Consider the following 20,295-nt stretch of genomic DNA (forward strand, 5'->3'; position numbering starts at 1 on the left):
TTTCTTTTTTATGAACAACATCGGGGAACCCCACGATGATGAAAGTGGACGAATGAAACCTTTATCTAACAACTCTTGAAGTTGGGACATCAACTATTGCATTTCTAAAGGAGCTAGGCGATAGGGAGATTTGGAGATCGGGCTAGCACATGGGACTAAATCAATGCTAAACTCTACCTGTCTTGCTGGGGGCAAGCCAAAAAGCTCTTCAGGAAAAACATCCATGAAATCTATAACCACATTCACATCTTCCAACTTCTTCTTTTCCTTTCTCAAATCTATCACTTATGCAAAAAAAAAAAATGACTCAAATCCTTTTCTAACATACTTTTCGGCTTTAACAACTATGATCACACTTTGAATACATCGGTTCCATTTGGCGCTTTAATTGACACTAACTTGCTATTGCATGAAATCTCGACGTGCTTATTCTTAAACCAATCCATCCCAAGAATCACATCGAACCCCTTAACACCAATCAGCAACAAATGAGTATCAAACTTCTCTCCGTTTATTTCTATAAAACAATATCGATAGTCGTGACTTATACTAAAAGGCTCTCCGGATGCTACTTCTATCACATAAGTCTCCTCTAATGGAACTAAAGGCTTACTAAATTTCTTTCTGAATTCATGAGACACAAATGAATAATCAGCACCCGAATCAAATAAAACACTTGCAGACAAGGAGTTTACAAGTATTATACCTGACACCACTCCATTAGCTTCCTTTTCTTCTTCAGCAGTCAACTTAAAAACACGAGATTTAACTTTCATAGACTCCACATTCTTTCTTGCATTCGGGGTCACTACATCATTATTCCTCTTCGAAGAAGCTATGATGATGTGGCTTTTTTCATAACAAGAATAGCACTCCACCTCACGAACCTCCTTCTTAAATTCAAAAGACTTGTGGTTGGGATCACCGAACTTATAGCTCATGCCTTACTACCCAAATTAAACTCTCCCTAATACAACTTTCCACACTTATTCTAGGTAAGAGTCTCTCTTTTCTTTGAATTTCCAATAGACATCCGACTTTTCTACTTGAAACCATTTTATCAGCATGAGATCTCTTCTTTCCAACCCTTTGCTTCTTTCTTTCTTTCCTCAATCATATCTTCGATATTTTCAACAGCCATAATTGCATCATCTAGGGTGTCAACTTTCTTCACTTGAACCACACACTCAACAAGTATACCTTTCACAAATCGGCTAATATGACCCTCTATGCAGTGATACTATCCCCAATAAACAACATCCTATCCGAAAACTCTTTCACATACTCCTGCATCGATAAGTCTCCTTTCTTGAAATCAAAGAACTCATCAACCATCTTCACAATTTGGCAAACTCTTTTCCCACCAAATAAGGGATTGACCCCTAAGCACTTGTGAATCATAAATGACCTTCTAATTATCCAACATCCACTAGCCTAAGAGCTCGATTGGTTTCAATGATCCAATTCATAGTCACTTTTTGGTCACGACACCCCTATATCCAGTTGGTTTGCAAGCCATAAATGACTCGAAAGAACATCCCTTCTTCATCGGTAGGGCTGAAGGGTGCGAACCAGGAGAGGACCTTTGAGTCCGGAATACGCTGATGATAGAACATGCACTGATGACGGATGACGCACCCCCAACATATGGTACACACCCAACAGATGGTTCACCTACAGTAGATGGTGCAACGTCATTGATTACTAGAGGTTGTTTGGGTGCTCCCAGACTAGCATATAAAAACCGATTCATCTCCTGGCGATTCTCTTATTTTAACTCATCAAGAAGATTCTTAATAGCTTCCATAATAGTTTGGGATTCCCTCTAGGCATGGAAATCGCTTCGCCCTCTCATAGATCTACTATGTTTCTTGTACAAACCATTATGAAAGCATAAATCAGTAACATGAATACACAGATTCATGAAATCTAACAATTAAAATTCAGAAAAGTATTCATGGAAAAGGCCCTAAAACACTCAGCTTCTTTCTTGATCTCACATAGTTTAAGCCTAGGTAGGGTCAATCTAATCTAATTCGCTCAAACTATGGCTCTAATACCAATTGTAACAACCCATAATTTCCGTAAACATTTGACATTAAAATTATGGGAAAATATCAAAGTTTACATACATGTCATAAAACCAGAGTTTCAAAAGCCATTTTAAAAGTATTCCTAGAAACATCAATAAGTGTTATAAATTCATTTGCTAACCATAAATAAAGAAAACAAGGATAAAAAAAACATAAAAGTCTAGTCTAAAGTCCTGGATGATTCTAAGCCTACACATCTATAACTTGATAACAGGACCTATAAAACTCATGGAAACAATATATGTCAAACTATATGTTTGGTGTGTTATAACAAACATAATACAACATAATCATACAATACATATTTGTCTTGTCACATAAGTGACCAAGCATCTACACATATATTGGGTGATAAACAGCCTTTCATCTTCATATGTGTTTCCATGTCAAACTCTAAACACAATCTTTCCTAGGGATCCCTTAATCTAACTCTTTGCAGGCATAAGCATACACATCATAAAACAAACACAAGTTATTCAACATAACACGATCTAGAAATGATGTAATCGATGATTACGTCCATAACATCACATTCTTGCTTATGTTCTACATCACATAATCATACTCTAAAAGAGACGTATAACTCACCTTTTGTTGTGCAATAGCAACCTACTTCCAACTTCTCCGAAGCGTCTCTTGAGACGCTCCAAATCCTTCCTTGCTACCACCTATGACATTCACATACGTTAAGCCTCTTATACATGTCTTAATCCTCTAATACATTACTAATGAATTAATCCAAAAACTCATATTTTGGGAAAAAAACCCTAACTTGACTATCATTTTCTCAAATGCTTGCCAAACTAATCCAAACAAACTAATAAACACTTAATACTAACTAGATTATAACATATGAACCTTGCTTCATCATTTCCATTTCTAGGGTTTCAAAACCCTAGAATCAAATCATGGATTTTAACCATTAAAACTTCATATAAACCATGGATTAAGCTCTAAGACACTTAATTAAGCATCAATAACAAGTTTAATTGGAGAAATCTATCCTCAAAACCTCAAACTCAAAATCCACCATTTAAACTACTAAAAGCTTGAAAATGAAGAAAACAACTACCACACAAGCTTGAGATGCACTTACCTAAGCAAGTTAAATCGGTCCTTGATGCCTCCTAAAACTCAAGATCGTCGGACCTCCTCTCTCTAGGGTTTGGGTGTGCTTTTTCGAGCAAATAAGCTCTAACTCAGAATTCATCACTGCTCGAAAGTGCGTCGTGGAGAGGTATTCACCTCATCGTGCTGACTTAAATGAGCTCACGATCAGACTTATGCCATGTTGTGGCGACTATTCCTCCTAAAAATCTACTTTTACCACCGCATAATGGCACCCATACACCACACCACAGAACCAAAGTACGTTGCCTATGACTTACGATGGAGAAAACTCAAAATCTTTGCCTCGCTCACCGCACCATAACTATCATATTACCATGCCGTGGTGAGGCTAAAATTATCTTATCCATTCCTTTTTGAATGCCGTTCCATTCCAAACTTTCATTTATCATTTCTATTCCATTCTAAATAAAAATATGACATTCTTATAGCTTAAAAATACAAGATAAATGCATATAACATAGTCAAAACATTTCACAAGTCTAAATGTCATCAAACGGACAAAAATTCCCTTGACATAAAAATTAACATTCTACGTCATAGTCAACCCAAAAATCTCGGTTCTTACAGACCGTTTCAAGATGTGCACTTTTGCTCATGTTATCTAGGTAACACTGTTACCAAAGGCATTATTCGAGGACACAAAAAATGTCAATTAGGTTACTCTCGGGTAAGTATTTATATAGATTTGATTATGCAAACGATATACATTATAGTTATAGTTTTACTGCTCGTTGTAGATAGTGAGTCTTGTATAAGCAAGTATAAATAATACAACTTATAGAAGCTGATCTGTTAGAGTTTGTTTATTTAGTTAATCTGAAGATATGTTGATGTCTTTGAAGACTGATATTGAAGGTATTTATTACTACTCTACCATTTACTGAAGTTCAGATGTTGAATACTGAAGACCAAATCTGATATGCCTTAGATGATCAAATCTAGAACATTGTTATAGCCTCCACTGAAGTTTTGGTACTGTTAAAGATCATCCCCTGATGACCAAAAGAAACTGAAGACATTAACAGCATGAAGTTTATCCATTAACTAAAGACATGATCCGTTGGTACTGATGATTGATCAGTGTGTCCATACGTTGAAGTTCTTATAATAATGACACACTAATGCTATGATACACCAAAGACCTGATACATAAATGTTCACACATTATTGTTTTTAATCTGAAGCTGGTTAAGCTGAAATTGAAGCTAATCAACTGATGACTTCCTGACGCTGATGTTGATGCCCTAATTAGCAAATGACGTCCTGGTGCTGATGTCCGAACCTGGAGTAGATTAGAATTACTTGGTGAAGAAGTATTCTGAAGATTTGATTTGATATATTCCTTATTTACCAGTATATATTTATCTTAGAAGATTCAATCCCATCAAATCAGGGATTTTATTTAAACATAAGATCTGGAGAATCTGCAGAATTCTTATCTCATGTCTTTATGATAATCAATTAGGATTAGACTAGTATTTATATTGGCTGCTTTCATTAGTTGAGAGTTGGTGATTTTTATTGTATTTTGAGTAAGAGAGTTTCTATAGAAAGATCAGAGAGTTCTTGGTGAGTTCTAGGACATGATTCAAAGTATTCGTTATTTATGAATCATTGTGTTTATTCTATTGGTCAGAATATTCTTAGTGAAAAATCCGAAAAATAAAATTGGTTTTTATTTGTTAAATACTTGTGGTATTATTCCACATTTCTATTAGATTCATACACAGGTGTTAGGGTTTGGGACCTTCTAGTTAGGTACTTCAACAATCAATGATTTCAACATTTATCACATCTCGCTTGGTGAATGCAAATCGCTTCACACTCATTTTAAATCAGTTAACAAGCACAAATACCATTAAAACGAATTTGGAAATAAATATCATATTTATATATGGACTTAGTGGTGGTTAAGTAACCATTCTTTAAAAGTTTCAAAAAAATAGTGGACCCCTTACTCATGTTGCCCAAATCTTCCAGAATGAGTATGCCCTCCTTGTACATCATTATAACCATAGATTCCCAAACCATCTGTCCCAAAATTAGTCACCGCAGTTCTCAAGACCTAATCCCAAGACCTTTGCAGATCACCTATCAAACCAACATTTTTTTTCAAAAATACCTACCCTCAACAACAGTACCAACCTCACCATTAACTGACTGAAATTTATTTCATTCCAACCCAACCCACTTCGTAGTTTTAAGCCAAAATTTTCCACTGTGAAAAAAAGGAAACCCATTTAATATCGAACAAAAAGTGAAATCATCATTTTCCATATTTACATTTGGTTGAACCACTTCACCCATGATTTCAAGTCAAAGACAGAAAAGAATACAAAATATTATCTGGAACATGCCAAGGAACAGTCTAATAAAGAAATAACTTATATTGCTACAGGAGAAGATCATGTATGGTCTTTATGTGATGAAGATAAAAGTAGTGATTGTTCCAGTAATATGTGTAGGGTTCAAAGTACTCCATGGATTATGAAAATAGGCCCCCCTTGATAAAGTGTAGGTTATTAGGCCCAAGACTTGTCTTATTCCCTATATATTGTCATGTATTATTCATAATTAGGGTCAAGAGTGAGGCAAAATGTAGCCGCCAAACATAATGAGGCTTCTTAGGTAGAGTAGATTTACTTTAGTCTATTCTTATAGTGTAATTTATTCCTCATGTTCTTTAATAAATCGTTTGATCATTCAACATATCTTCATAATTGTGTTCGTTCTTATTTTCCGCATTTTATTCATCAAATTGTTCTTAGGGTTTTGACCCAACAAGTGGTATGCATAAGAATGATTTGATGAACAAAATGCGGAAAATAAGAACGAACACAATTATGAAGATATGTCGAATGATCAAACGATTTATAAGCCAATCACTAAAGTAATGTTTTTAAACTTCATTTTCTAATGTAATCCCAAAGATCTTCAAGAAAGCCAAACCCTCCATAAAAACCCATTTCGGAATTAAGAAACAAAATCACTTCTTGTCTTTGAAGAACTCCCCCTCCAAGTCACAATGATCTTCAAATAAGCTAATTGAAACATCCCAAAAATACAGTCCAAAAATTTCATTTTAATTATTAAGAAAACCATAGTCATCAAACATCATATGAAAATCATAAGTAGTGTATCACAAAATATCATATCATCTGTTAAAACATAAATCAGAGTATAACATCACAGGCTAAACAAATGGTGTGTGCATTGCAATCATCCCGAACTCTTCCCCTTGCTACCGGAAGTACCTGAAACCAAAACTGAAAAATGTAAGCACGAAGCTTAGTGGGTTTCCCCAAACTACCATATACCATACACATAATCACATAATAACATACATTGGGCCTTGCCCGCTACATCGGGCCCCACCCGACATCGGACAAATCCGGCATCAGGACGCGCCCGACATCGGGCCCCGCCCGACATCGGACTGAAGTCTGGCATCGGGCCCCGCCCGACATCGGATCGAGGTCCGATATACATATAACATATCAATAGGTATATAACATAATCACATGACATAAACATATGAACATTCCTCAAGATTGTCCCGACATCGGACCGAAGCCCGGAACATATAACACATAACATATAAACTAAACATTCCTCGGGCTTGCCCCGACATCAGACCGAAGCTCGGAACATATAAACATACACATGAAAGAATCACGAAGACATCAAGCATACAAACATTCCTCCAGCTTTCCTCGACATCGAACCAAATTCTGGAAACGTATAACCTACTTCGGGCTAACCCCGACATCAGACCTAAGTCCAGCATATGCTAACATACATAAACGGGCCGGCATTGGTGCCTTCGACCCGCTCCTACTGGAGGAAAACTCAGCTCAAATGTCGAGTGAAGTAGTTGGATGTATCTGCTCCTGCAACCGACTCTACTCACGCCCTATACAAAACAACCCCTTAGATATCATTCCTTACATCAATACCCCTTCACGGGTCAACCTTGGTCAAAGTCAAGGTCTAAGTCAAAGTCAACACTCAGTCAAAGTCAAAGTCCACAATCCGAGTTGACTCAACTCGTCGAGTCATCCCTCTGACTCGTCGAGTTCCCTTGCTACTCATAATCGTTATAGAACGAGTCAAATCGTCGAGTCCCTTCACAGACTCGTCGAGTTCTACCTTGTACAGAATCGGTACAATTCGACACAACTCGTCGAGTTCCTCAGTCTGTTTGGGCCATCTTAATGGATTAACCCCCAACTCTTCAGATCTAAGCTTCATACTTCTCATATACCCTGAAAATGTCCTTTTAAGGGTAAAGTTTCCAACTTTACATGTTAATACCTTTTCTTAATGGGTTTAGCTCAAACCCTAACTCCTTAGGACCTAGATATTGGTCCACAATCCATCCATACTCCAAACTAAAGCATACAAACATAGATCTAGACCCTAATCACTACATGAACACATAAAGCTTCCTCCGTTCACTCCATGCACGACATTTGGAGCTTAAAAGGCCAAAATGACATCCTATGGCTTGCTTGGGCCTTCAATGGCCATAAAGTTTGCACCTTTATGCCATGAAATCCCTCCATGATTCGAGATCTGAAGGTATACTCACCTGGGACGTCCATATCCCAAAGATCAAGCTTCTTGGACCAAAAACCCAATAAAGTGATAATAAAGAGATCTAAGAAGCTACTAAGCAAGTTTGACACTTGATTACCAGAAAATGATGAGAATGAAATGGAGTTTCTGGATCTACTAGCTTCTTCTTGAATCCCCAAACTTCTTCTTCCTTCAAAAACTTCAAAACACACAAAGATTCACTCAAAAATGGCTCACAAGCTCACAAATGCATTTGGGTTTCTGAATCTAGCGTTTGTGTAACGAACCGATTTTTCAAAGAAAATTTTCATTTTTAATTAACCAAACACATTCCCATAAATCAACAAATTCCAAAACAATTGTTTCAAATCCATATTCATTACAACTTTATTTTTCAAATATCAGAGTGTCCCATAAAGTTTCCTGAGAGAGAGTGCACGCCGCGCCATCAAGCTTTGCCCTTGCCCTTGGACTCAGAGGAACCTGAAACAAATCCACAAACTGTAAGCGAATGCTTAGTGAGTCCCCCAGAGTATATCCTACAAACAAACCACATAACACATATCGAATTAGCCATACGCTACATATATCACATAAGTCACGTATTCGACAAATAAGGAAGCCCTGGAAACCCTCCCGGGTCTTATACCAAATGCCACGGGAACCCCCACATGGTCTTCATCTGCCATGGGAACCCCCACATGGTCTTCCTGCCTTGGGAACCCCCACAAGGTCTTCCTGCCTTAGGAACCCCCACAAGGTCTTCCTACCAAACAAGACATAATGCAAACTATACACGCAAGTATTTTAGGATGCCATGGAAACCCTCCAAGGTGCTATACCAAATGCCACGGGAACCCCCACGTGGTCTTCCATGCAAAAAACATACTATCATATCGCACATTCTGACAATAACCGTATCTCATAAAATGGGCCAGCCTTGGTGCCTTAGACCCATTGATGTGGTGAGAAGACTCACCTCTCAAAGGCTAAACTGGCAAACTGTAGTCGGATATATCCCATGCTGCTCCTCCCAAACTGTCTATAATAAATGAGTAAACAACTCAGCATAATCCCATAAATACCCCCAGGGTCAACCCTGGTCAAAGTCAAGGTCTATAGTCAAGGTCAACAATCCATATTGACCTTGACTCGTCGAGTACAATCAGTCACTCGTCGGGTTCCCAGGTTTAGTTATCGACTCGCCGAGTTACCCGAGGGACTCGTCGAGTTCCTTGATGTTCACGGCCGTAAACCACCAACCGTATACCCTTGACCGTGAACCCTTAGCCGTGAACCCTTGGCCGTGAACCCTTGGCCGTAAATGAGAAAATAATCTCGACTCGCCGAGTCTCTTGCACGACTCGTCGAGTTCGCCTTAGTCCCTTATGTTTACGACCCTTTCTAGTGGGATTCAGGGTCCCAAACTTCAGATCTATCCTCTAATAGTGAAGATAACATCTAAAGTTGAAAACTTTACGTGCATGCAAGACCTCTCATGGCCATAATACTCAAAACTAACCCTTAACAAGGTTTTCATGCATGGAGAGGGAATGAGCTCATAAAAAGATGTAAATTTATGACTTCTGGGACATAAGAAGGTCCAGATCTGGAACCATATCCTTGTGATAGGTCCAGATTCAACCTTGATCCCCTTTCCTTCTATGATGGCCATAATCTTCCAAAAGAAAATTAAGGATCTTAAACTGAAAGTGACATATTGATACCTCAAACGAATGCCCAACCCGAACTAGATGCTAGATCTAGTGCTTTCCCCCTTGATACTTCTTCTTCAAGCTTGGAATTCCTTCCAAAATCCCAAGTTTTAAGCTCCCAAAGCTCTCACTTCACACACCCAAGTGTTTGCGGCTGAAAACGATCTCTTATGATGCTAAGGGAGGCTACAAAGGCGTATAATGTCGTTTATATAGGGGACAAACCCCAAAATTTAGGGTTTTCTTTAAACAGCTCGGACTCACCGAGTCGAACCTTCGACTCGCCAAGTCGGTCCCGCCCCGCGTTCCATGATACCACGATCCTACTTGACGAGTTGATCTCCCAACTCGCCGAGTCCATGCATAAAACCTTTCAAAATCAAACCAGGTGTAACAAGTCTCCCCCACTTGAACTAGACTTCGTCCTCGAAGTCTGCTGACCCAAACAAATCGGGGTAATGTTCTCGCATCTCTTCTTGCGGTTCCCAAGTCCATTCGGAACCCTTCCGATGTTGCCATTGCACTTTCACCTGTTTTACTTCCTTATTCCGAAGAACCTTCGTCTTCCTATCCAAGATGGCAAAGGGCTTCTCGATGTAGTTCAAGCTCTCATCCACCTGGATATCACCCAACGAGACAACCACAGCCTCGTCTGTGACACACTTCCGAAGTTGCGAAACATGGAATTTGTTGTGAATCTGGCTAAGCTCCTCTGGCAGATCCAAGCGATATGCCACCTTTCCCACCCGGGTCGTGATCTTGAACGGGCCTATATACCGAGGCCCCAGCTTGCCCCTCTTCCGAAACCTGATGATCCCTTTCCAGGGCGATACCTTCAGCAACACGAAATCCCCCACCTGAAACTCAAGATCTGATCGCCGTCGGTCAGCATAGCTTTTCTGACGGCTCTGCGCGACCCACAACTGGTCGCACACCTGCTGAATCAATCCGGGAGTCTTGAGCACTACCTCAGTGCTCCCCATGACCCGGTGTCCACCCTCATCCCAACAAACCGGGGTCCTGCACCTCCGACCGTATAACATCTCGAACGAAGCTCGAACGATACTGACATGATAACTGTTGTTGTACGAAAACTCTGCCAGTGGGAGATACGTATCCCAACTCCCTCCAAAATCCAACACGCATGCCCGTAGCATATCCTCCAGTGTGTGGATCGTTCTCTCACTCTGACCGTCGGTCTGGGGGTGGTACGCCGTGCTAAAATGTAGCTGAGTGCCCAGCTCCTCGTGGAATTTCTTCCAGAACCTGGATAGGAACCAAACATCACGATCAGAAACTACTGACACAGGAACCCCATGTCTAGCCACCACCTCATGCACGTAAATATCCGCCAACTTCTCTGCGGATAAACCTTCTGACATCGGAATGAAGTGGGCACTCTTCGTCAGTCTATCCACAATCACCCATATGGCATCCACACCCCTCGCCATCCTTGGCAACTTCGTAATGAAATCCATCGTGATCTCCTCCCACTTCCACATGGGAATGGGTTGCGGCTGGACCTTACCATGAGGCTGCTGATGCTCAGCCTTGACCTTCCTGCAAGTCAAGCACCGCTCTAAAAACCAAGCAATTTCCCGCTTCATGCATGGCCACCAATAGCTCAGCCTCAAGTCCCTATACATTTTCTTAGCTCCGGGATGTATATAGAACTTGGACTTATGCACTTCCTCTAATATCCTCTGTCTCACTCCCCCGGTCACCGGTACCCACACCCGACCACACCGTGTCAAGAGACCACGACTATCCTTAACAAACAAAGGATATTGTCCTCGAATCCTCTCTACCTTCCAATTCTCTTTCTTCACTCCCTCAACCTGAGCCTCTTTGATCATCTCCAACAATGGAGAGATCACCGTCATCCTAAAACACACACTCCCAATCGGGGAACCTGCCGTCTTACGGCTCAAAGCGTCGGCCACTACGTTGGCCTTCCCTGGGTGGTATATAATCTCGCAATCATAGTCTTTTAGCACGTCCAACCACCTTCTTTGTCACATGTTGAGGTTCTGTTGGTCCATCAAATACTTCAGACTCTTGTGGTCGGTATAAATGGTACACCACACTCCATACAAGTAATGCCTCCAAATCTTGAGGGCAAACACCACTGCCCCCAGTTCCAGATCGCGAGTAGGGTAATTTGCCTCATGCGGCTTCAACTGTCGCGAGACATATGCTATCACGTGTCCTCTCTGCATCAGTACCGCACCCAACCCTGAAATCGATGTGTCACAGAACACCACCAGATCATCTAATCCCTCAGGTAGAACAAGGATCGGAGCCTCGCACAATCTTCGCCTCAAGGTCTCGAAGGCCAACTGCTGATCCGTACCCCACCGAAACGTCACATTCTTCTTGGTCAGACGGGTCAATGGCACCGCAATCTTGGAGAAATACTGGATAAATCTTCGGTAATAACCCACTAAACCCAGGAAGCTACGAATCTCTAACGCATTCTTCGGTACTTCCCACCGCATCACAGCCTCACCCTTGGCTGGATCAACCGAAATACCCTCCTGGTTGATGATATGCCCCAAGAATTGTACCTCTCGCAGCCAGAAATCACACTTGGAGAACTTGGCATACAACTTCTCCGCCCTTAGAGTCTCCAGCACCTCCCTTAAGTGCTGTTCGTGCTGCTCTCTAGTATTAGAATAGACCAGGATATCATCAATGAAAACGATCACCGACCGATCCAGCATCGGTCTACACACCCTGTTCATAAGATCCATGAACGCTGCTGGGGCATTGGTGAGCCCAAATGGCATCACTACAAACTCATAATGCCCATACCGAGTCCTGAAAGCCGTCTTCGGTATATCCTCATCCCGAATCCTCATCTGATGGTATCCCAACAGAAGATCAATCTTGGAAAACCAAGACGCACGCTGCAGCTGATCGAACAAATCATCGATCCTTGGCAACGGATAACGGTTCTTCATCGTTAGCTTGTTCAATTTCCTATAATCAATGTACATCCTATGCGATCCATCTTTCCATTTCACGAAAAGAATCGGTGCTCCCCACGGGGAACTGCTCGGACGAATGAACCCTCGGTCTAGCAGCTCCTGAAGCTGCGTAGAGAGTTCCTGCATCTCTGGTGGTGCCAACCGATATGGTGCTTTTGCTATCGGAGCAGCACCCGGCACCAAGTCAATGCGAAACTCCACCTGCCTCTCCCGAGGCACTCCTGGTAACTCTTCGGGGAAAAAATTCCGAAAATCCTGAACAACCGGCACACTACCTACATCCTTCGTGATCTCTACCCTTGTATCCGAGATATAAGCCAGGAATCCTGAACAATCCTGCTGTAGGAACCTCCTACCCCTCGCAACCGAACAGAGGGTCGGCCCCTGCGATGCCCTATCACCTTGTACTACCAATTCTCCCCCACTTGGGGTTCGAACCCTCACCAACTGCTGCTCACAATCAATCATGGCCCCGTTGGCCCCCAACCAATCCATTCCGATAATCACTTTCAGCCCTTGCAACGGTATCGGGACTAGGTCGACACATCTCACCAAGCACATTCAGGACACAGTCCCGATACACCCCCGCAACACTAATGGTGCTGTCATTTGCAATCTCCACCTCGAGCGGGGAATCCAAAGTTCCCGGTGCGTCCTGGAAGTTCTTGCTAAGCGCAAGAGATACGAACGATCGGGTAGCACCCGAATCAAACAAGACATGAGCAGACATACCATTGACCAAAAAGGTCCCTATACAAGCATATATTACACATAAGCGAAACAGATACCTAGCGTAGAGAAGAATGAATACGTACCAGCCACAACGTCTGGCGCTGCGCGTGCCTCTTTGGTAGTCAGCTGAAATGCACGGCTCTTCACAGCTGGAGCTTCTTCCTTAGTAGAGCGACCATCGATAATCCTAATTGTGGCAGGCACAGACGCCGCCACTGCTCCCCCTCCTCCCTGCAACCTCGGACAGTCAGCCTTTTTATGGCCAGTCCGGTTGCAGTGGAAACAAATCAGGCCCTTCTTGGGGCAGTCCCTGCTTACGTGGCCCGGCTGACCACACGTATAACACACCGGGTTCGACCCCCGACAAGCTCCCCCATGGGATCTACCACACTTGGTACACCGGGCACGGCCCTGCTGGCCCTTACTAGGTGTATCCGAGGTCTTAGGCTTCTTAGCCTGACCCCCTGCTGCCTGCACCTGCTTAGTTTTCCGCTTCGTGCGAGAATCCAACTCCATCTCCCTCTCACGGGCCTTCTCCACCATCTCATTCAAGGTTTTGCACCCTATAAAGCTCACAAACTCCCGTATATCATCTCTCAACATGGGATGATATCGCGTCCGTCTCATATCCTCATCGGTAGCATATTGAGGGATCAACAAAGCTCGTTCCCGAAACTTGGTGGTGATCTCCGCCACAGTCTCGTTGGTCTGCTGCAAATCATGAAACTCTTGCACTAGTCGTTGCACCTCAATGGGTGGTGCAAACTCCAAATCAAATTGCCTAACAAACTCGGCCCATGTCATCTCAGCCACCTCGGCTGGTCCCACCTGTTTAGTAACCTCGCCCCACCAATCCCGGGCTCTGTCTCTCAGCATGCAAGAAGAAAACCCAACCTTTGCCACATCCAGGCAAGAACTCGTGCGTTGGACGTTTTTGATATCCGCCACCCAGCATCGGCTGACAATGGGGTCCCTAACCGCAAAAAACTCCGGCACCCCACACGCCTTGAACTCCCGGAACGAGGGAGTCCGGGCCCTAATCTGGCCCGAAGCAATCTCAGCCCTGAATGATCTGAGTCTCTCCTCCATGATCTCCATAAATCCCTCCTTGACCATCCCAAAGATGACTGGGGTTGCGTCAAGGATGCCCTTTGTAACCTCGGATGCAATGACATCGCGCAGTCTCTCGTCAATAGGCTCGGTACCGCTGCCCGATCTAGACCCAGACCCTGATCCCGATCCTGATCCTGATCCCCCTGTCCCGAATCGTGTCACCACCATGCTGAACTGGAACGTCATAAATCATAACTATCAGGATTTTAATAAAACGGATCTCTGCACACCGGTCCTCCTTGAAGTCGTCAGATCTAACATTGGTTCGGGTACAGGTCCTGTGCTTCCAGTAGTACGAGCCCAATACTACCTTCCACACCTACCTGTACCTTTCCCCACTGTCCTACCTGATAACTCCAATTTGTCCCAATCAACCCTTATCCCACATTTACCGCGTAACTCAAATCCTAGGCTGTCCTAAGATTTTCTCTATCCATATCAATCAAAGTAATCACAATAGGTTGCTTTTATGCATGCAAATTATACACAGAAAGGATCAAATAGACTTTCGAATAAAAGATTCTACCCTAAGACCACATCCAGACAAGGAAAAGAAAATAAGGCCAAATCAATCATTCTGAGGCTATGAGCTCCTAACCGTATATAATTTTAAAAGCATACACATAGCAAGATCCATATAGCCAACAAAGCTCAAATATCACTATAACATGGATTAACATATTGGGGAACTACTTACTTGGCTCGGCTGATCACGCGCGTTGCACTTTCTTCCTTTCATTTCTTAAAGTTTTTAACTTTTATTTTGAAAACAATTTATCATTTCCTTAGTTTGAGTCCTGACGCACCCGAAAGTGTACCCGAATCCCTCAAACCAAGGATCTGATACCAACTTGTAACGACCCGATTTTTCAAAGAAAATTTTCATTTTTAATTAACCAAACACATTCCCATAAATCAAGAAATTCCAAAACAATTGTTTCAAATCCATATTCATTACAACTTTATTTTTCAAATATCAGAGTGTCCTATAAAGTTGTCTGAGAGAGAGTGCAAGCCGCGCCATCAAGCTTCGCCCTTGCCCTTGGACTCAGATGAACCTGAAAAAAATCCACAAACTGTAAGCGAATGCTTAGTGAGTCCCCCAGAGCATACCCCACAAACAAACCACATAACACATATCGAATTAGCCATACGCTACATATATCACGTAAGTCACGCATTCGACAAATAAGGAAGCCCTGGAAACCCTCCCGGGTTTTATACCAAATGCCACGGGAACCCCCACGTGGTCTTCATCTGCCATGGGAACCCCCACATGGTCTTCCTGCCTTGGGAACCCCCACAAGGTCTTCCTGCCTTGGGAACCTCCACAAGGTCTTCCTACCAAACAAGACATAATGCAAACTATACAGGCAAGTATTTTAGGATGCCATGGAAACCCTCCATGGTCCTATACCAAATGCCACGGGAACCCCCACGTCGTCTTCCATGAAGATAACATAGTATCATATCGCACATTCTGACAATAACCGTATCTCATAATATGGGCCGGCCTTGGTGCCTTAGACCCATTGATATGGTGAGAAGACTCACCTCTCAAAGGCTGAACTGGCAAATTGTAGTCGGATATATCCCACACTGCTCCTCCCAAACTGTCTATAATCAATGAGTAAACAACTCAGCATCATCCCATAAATACCCCCAGGGTCAACCCTGGTCAAAGTCAAGGTCTATAGTCAAGGTCAACAGTCCATATTGGCCTTGACTCGTCGAGTACAATCAGTCACTCGTCGGGTTCCCAACTTTACTCATCGACTCACCAAGTCACCCGAGGGACTCGTCGAGTTCCTTTATTTTCACGGCCGTAAACCACCAACCGTACACCCTTGACCGTGAACCCTTAGCTGTGAACCCTTCGCCGTGAACCCTTGGTCGTAAATGAGAAAATCCTCTCGACTCGTCGAGTCTCTTGCACGACTCACCGAGCTCCCCTTAGTCCCTTATGTTTACGGCCCTTTCCAGTGGGATTCAAGGTCGCAAACTTCAGATCTATCCTCTACTCGTGAAGATAACACGTAAAGTTGCAAACTTTACGTGAATGTAAGACCTCTCATGGCCATAATACTCAAAACTAACCCTTAACAAGGTTTTCATGCATGGAGAGGGAATGAGCTCATAAAAAGATGTAACTTTATGACTTCTGGGACCTAAGAAGGTCCAGATCTCGAACCATATCCTTGTGATAGGTCCAGATTCAACCTTGATCCCCTTTCGTTCTAAGATGGCCATAATCTTCCAAAAGAAAATTAAGGATCTTAAACTGAAAGTGACAGATTGATATCTCAAACGAATGCCCAAGCCGAACTAGATGCTAGATCTAGTGCTTTCCCCCTTGATACTTCTTCTTCAAGCTTGGAATTCCTTCCAAAATCCCAAGTTTTAAGCTCCCAAAGCTCTCACTTCACACACCCAAGTGTTTGCGGCCTAAAACGATCTCTTATGATGCTAAGGGAGGCTACAAAGGCGTATAATGTCGTTTATATAGGGGACAAACCCCAAAATTTAGGGTTTTCTTTAAACAGCTCGGACTCACCGAGTCGACCCTTCGACTCGCCAAGTCGGTCCCGCCCCGCGTTCCATGATACCATGACCCTACTTGACGAGTTGATCTCCCAACTCGCCGAGTCCATGCATAAAACCTTTCAAAATCAAACCAGGTGTTACAGTTTGGAACTTGGAGGCTGGAAATGAGGCCAACAAGTGGGGATTGGGATGCTTAAATAGGGTGCAAAACCCCGAAATGAGGGTTTCATCCTGGCAGCGTTAATCGTCAAGTTGAGACTCTCAACTCGTCGATTAGGTGACTTAACATCCCGCATCCATTCTGGTTTCTACTCGACGAGTTTGGGGCTCCCAACTCGTCGAGTTGCTCTACAAAAACTGAATAAATTATGATTAAATGTGTACCAGGAACCAGGCGTTACACTAATGATATAAGCCACCAAACAATTTCATCTAACAACCCAAATTTAAGATTTGTAACGTCACTTGATCGAGAAAATACTACAAGTCGGATATATATCAAGGCTTTAGAAGAGCTTGATGAAGAACTTCTTCCGTAAAAGCTACTTCTCTGTAAAAAAGATTTAGAAGAGCTCGATGAAGAACTTCTTCTGTAAAAGCTACCTTCATATCACTACCACAAGCTTCATCAAAATCTTCAAATTTGAAAAGTCACAATCCAATTTTGAATGGCCATATCAAATTTGAAAAATCTTCATTGATGTATCTAACCGCTAGTCGTCCAGACATTATGTTTTCTGTTTGCTATTGTGCCAGGTTTCAGGCAAATCTTTATGAACCCCACATGAATGCAGTTAAGAATATCTTCCGATACATTAAACGAACTTCCTCGCTCGGAATTTGGTACCCTTCTAGCTCAGGGTTCTTTATGCAAGCATTCTCAGATGCTTATCTTGGTGGATGCGGTCTTGATCGCAAAAGTACAACTGGAGGATGTCAATTTCTTGATGGCAAACTCGTAAGTTGGCAATCGAAAAAGCAAACATGTGTCTCCCTATCTACTGCTGAAGCTGAGTATATTCCAGCCGCCTCACGCACCTCGCAAGTCATTTGGATCCAAAGTCAGCTAAGAGACTATGGCATTAATATGAAGAAAATCCCTTTATATTGCGATTCCGAAAGTGCAATTCGCATTTGCCACAACCCAATGCAACATTCCAAGACTAAACATATGGTACTGAGGTATCATTTCATAAAGGATCATGTGGAGGATGGAAATGTGGAAATTCACTTTGTAAGATCTGATGATCAACTGGCTGATATCTTTATGAAATCCTTACCTGAACAATCTTTCAATCAAATTCTTCAAGGCTTAGGTATGATTGAAGCACACTCTGTTCCGAACCCAGCTTCACATTCATAATGCATTGGTTAAACTGCGAACGAGTGTGAACCCTCGGAAGGACTCGTAACTAACTGTTCACACTCTGAATGGTTCCGAACGCTCAGAGCGGTTTGTAGTCCACTGTTCACACTGCGAGTAGGTTCGAATGCCCGCAACGGCTCGCAGTCCACTGTTCATCTCGGACTTGGAATTTCATCTATCCTTTGTATATTCTGTATCTTTTATTTTATTTTTATAATCCTTCAAAATCCAAATTTATTTATTTATTTATTTCTTTTCAGAAAAATTTTCAAAATCTAAAAATATTTTTCTTTTCTGTTTTTATTTCCTTTTCAAGAAAAATCCAAAATAGAAAAATATTTTCTTTCTTGTTTTTGTTATATATTTTCAGAAAATTAAAAACTATAAAAATATTTTTATGCTTCATTTATTTGTATGTTATCTTTTTTATTTCGTATTATCTTAGGTACTAATTTCTCATCTCAATTCGGAAAGAAGGGGCAGGTAAATAACTCTAATTCTATGTACTAGCTAAGTGTCCTAAGAAGCATGCTGCTGCATGTTGTCCGAAGCCTCTGAGACTCTATGTTTGAAGCCTTAATGAATCGATAATTCCTATCGTTTCTTCCCAATCAGGCTAATATTCACATAAGTCATTGAGCTACCTTACTCTTCTCATAATGAGTTAAGAGTTGACTTCTTAGTCATTCACAATATAGCAGAGGTACTTTTATATCTTCGGAACCACCTTTAACATTTCTCCATATCAAATTCGCTTTCATACTCGTGACCCTTGAGACTCTCAGAAATCACCACTAAGGTTTATGGTGTTGGATTAGGTGTCTAAGCCCATAACTATAATTGGTATGTACTTGAATTGATAGCAGCACAGTCCTTTTGGGTTGCCCTCAACCTAGCAACTAGACAAGGAAATTATGAAAGGAGAGATATTAATTTATAAGATTAATAAATTAATATAAATGATTTATTAATATGTTAAAAGATTAATATATTAATTAGAAATCATTATTTAAATAATAGTTAGCCAGAAATTAATCAGAATTAATTTTGGGGTTAAAAGTATTAATTATAAAGTGCAGGGACTAGTTTGCAATTATCTAATAGTTGAGTGGAAGGCTCCAGAACCTCCTTGGAAGGAGGTGGACGAAATATATAGGGGAAACCCTAAGGATTTCGTCCAAGGGGCTTTGGATAAGGCCTTTGGGTTAGCTTAGGCCCTAAGCAAAGGAGTATTAGGGTTTTCCCTAAACCCTAGATCCCTCAGCTATATAAGGAGCCTCCCAGCTCCTAAATTCGGCCACTCCTACCTTGGAAGAAACCCTAGGCCGAATTTTGCATACCCTAGCCTCTCTCTCCTTCAAGTTTCCTTCTTGCTAGTTCTTGGGTGTGATTCCATTAGAGGCATTACTTTTGTGGTGCTAAGCTTCCAAGAAGATCAAGATCAAGATCAAGAGGATTGTCAATTGTTTGCTATAACAATTGAAAGGTATGTAACTCTTAAAACCTAGTTAGTTATTTTCGAAAATAGCCTCTCTCCTCTAGGGTTCTTGTTTTGCAATTCAAAGTTATATGTTCAATAGTTAAAACATAGATCCAAAGTAGGTTGCATATGAACTTAGGAATTGTTTTCTAGTTTATTTGTTTTACCTAAAACCCATCAGTGGTATCAGAGCCATTGTTTGTTTTAAATTGAATTGCTATAATAATTGAATTGCAAATTAGGGTTTATAGCCATTAAACCTTAAAGGCCAAAATTTTCGTTTTTAGGGTTTTTGGTTCAAAGGGTTTTTCGAAAAACCCTAGCCTCCATGAACCCTAATCGAAATTAGGGTTAGGGTTTTGGAAAAACCTAGCCTCCTCCCTTGAATTTCGAAATTTGCTTGTTATTTTAGGGTTTTATCTTATTTTGGATAATTATTACTTGATTGGATAATTATTGCCTAATTGGATAATTGAGAAAAATAAGGAAATTATCCTTTACCCTAATTTTCGAAATCTAGATGGATAAGGATTAGGATTAAATTAATTGTTTA

At 41.6% G+C, this 20,295-nt stretch overlaps 1 protein-coding gene across 1 annotated transcript; it reads right to left on the bottom strand.

The window, feature by feature from the left end:
* Nucleotides 1-350: 350 nt before the first annotated feature.
* Nucleotides 351-941, bottom strand: LOC145131922 (uncharacterized). Its single transcript, XM_079066566.1, has one exon. The coding sequence runs from the start codon at nt 939-941 to the stop codon at nt 351-353; it is 591 nt and encodes a 196-aa protein (XP_078922692.1).
* Nucleotides 942-20,295: the final 19,354 nt, after the last annotated feature.

Source organism: Lactuca virosa, chromosome 8 (genome assembly GCF_052849685.1).
Source record: "Lactuca virosa cultivar CGN04683 chromosome 8, Lactuca_virosa_CGN04683_v6, whole genome shotgun sequence".
Classification (NCBI taxonomy): Eukaryota; Viridiplantae; Streptophyta; class Magnoliopsida; order Asterales; family Asteraceae; genus Lactuca; species Lactuca virosa.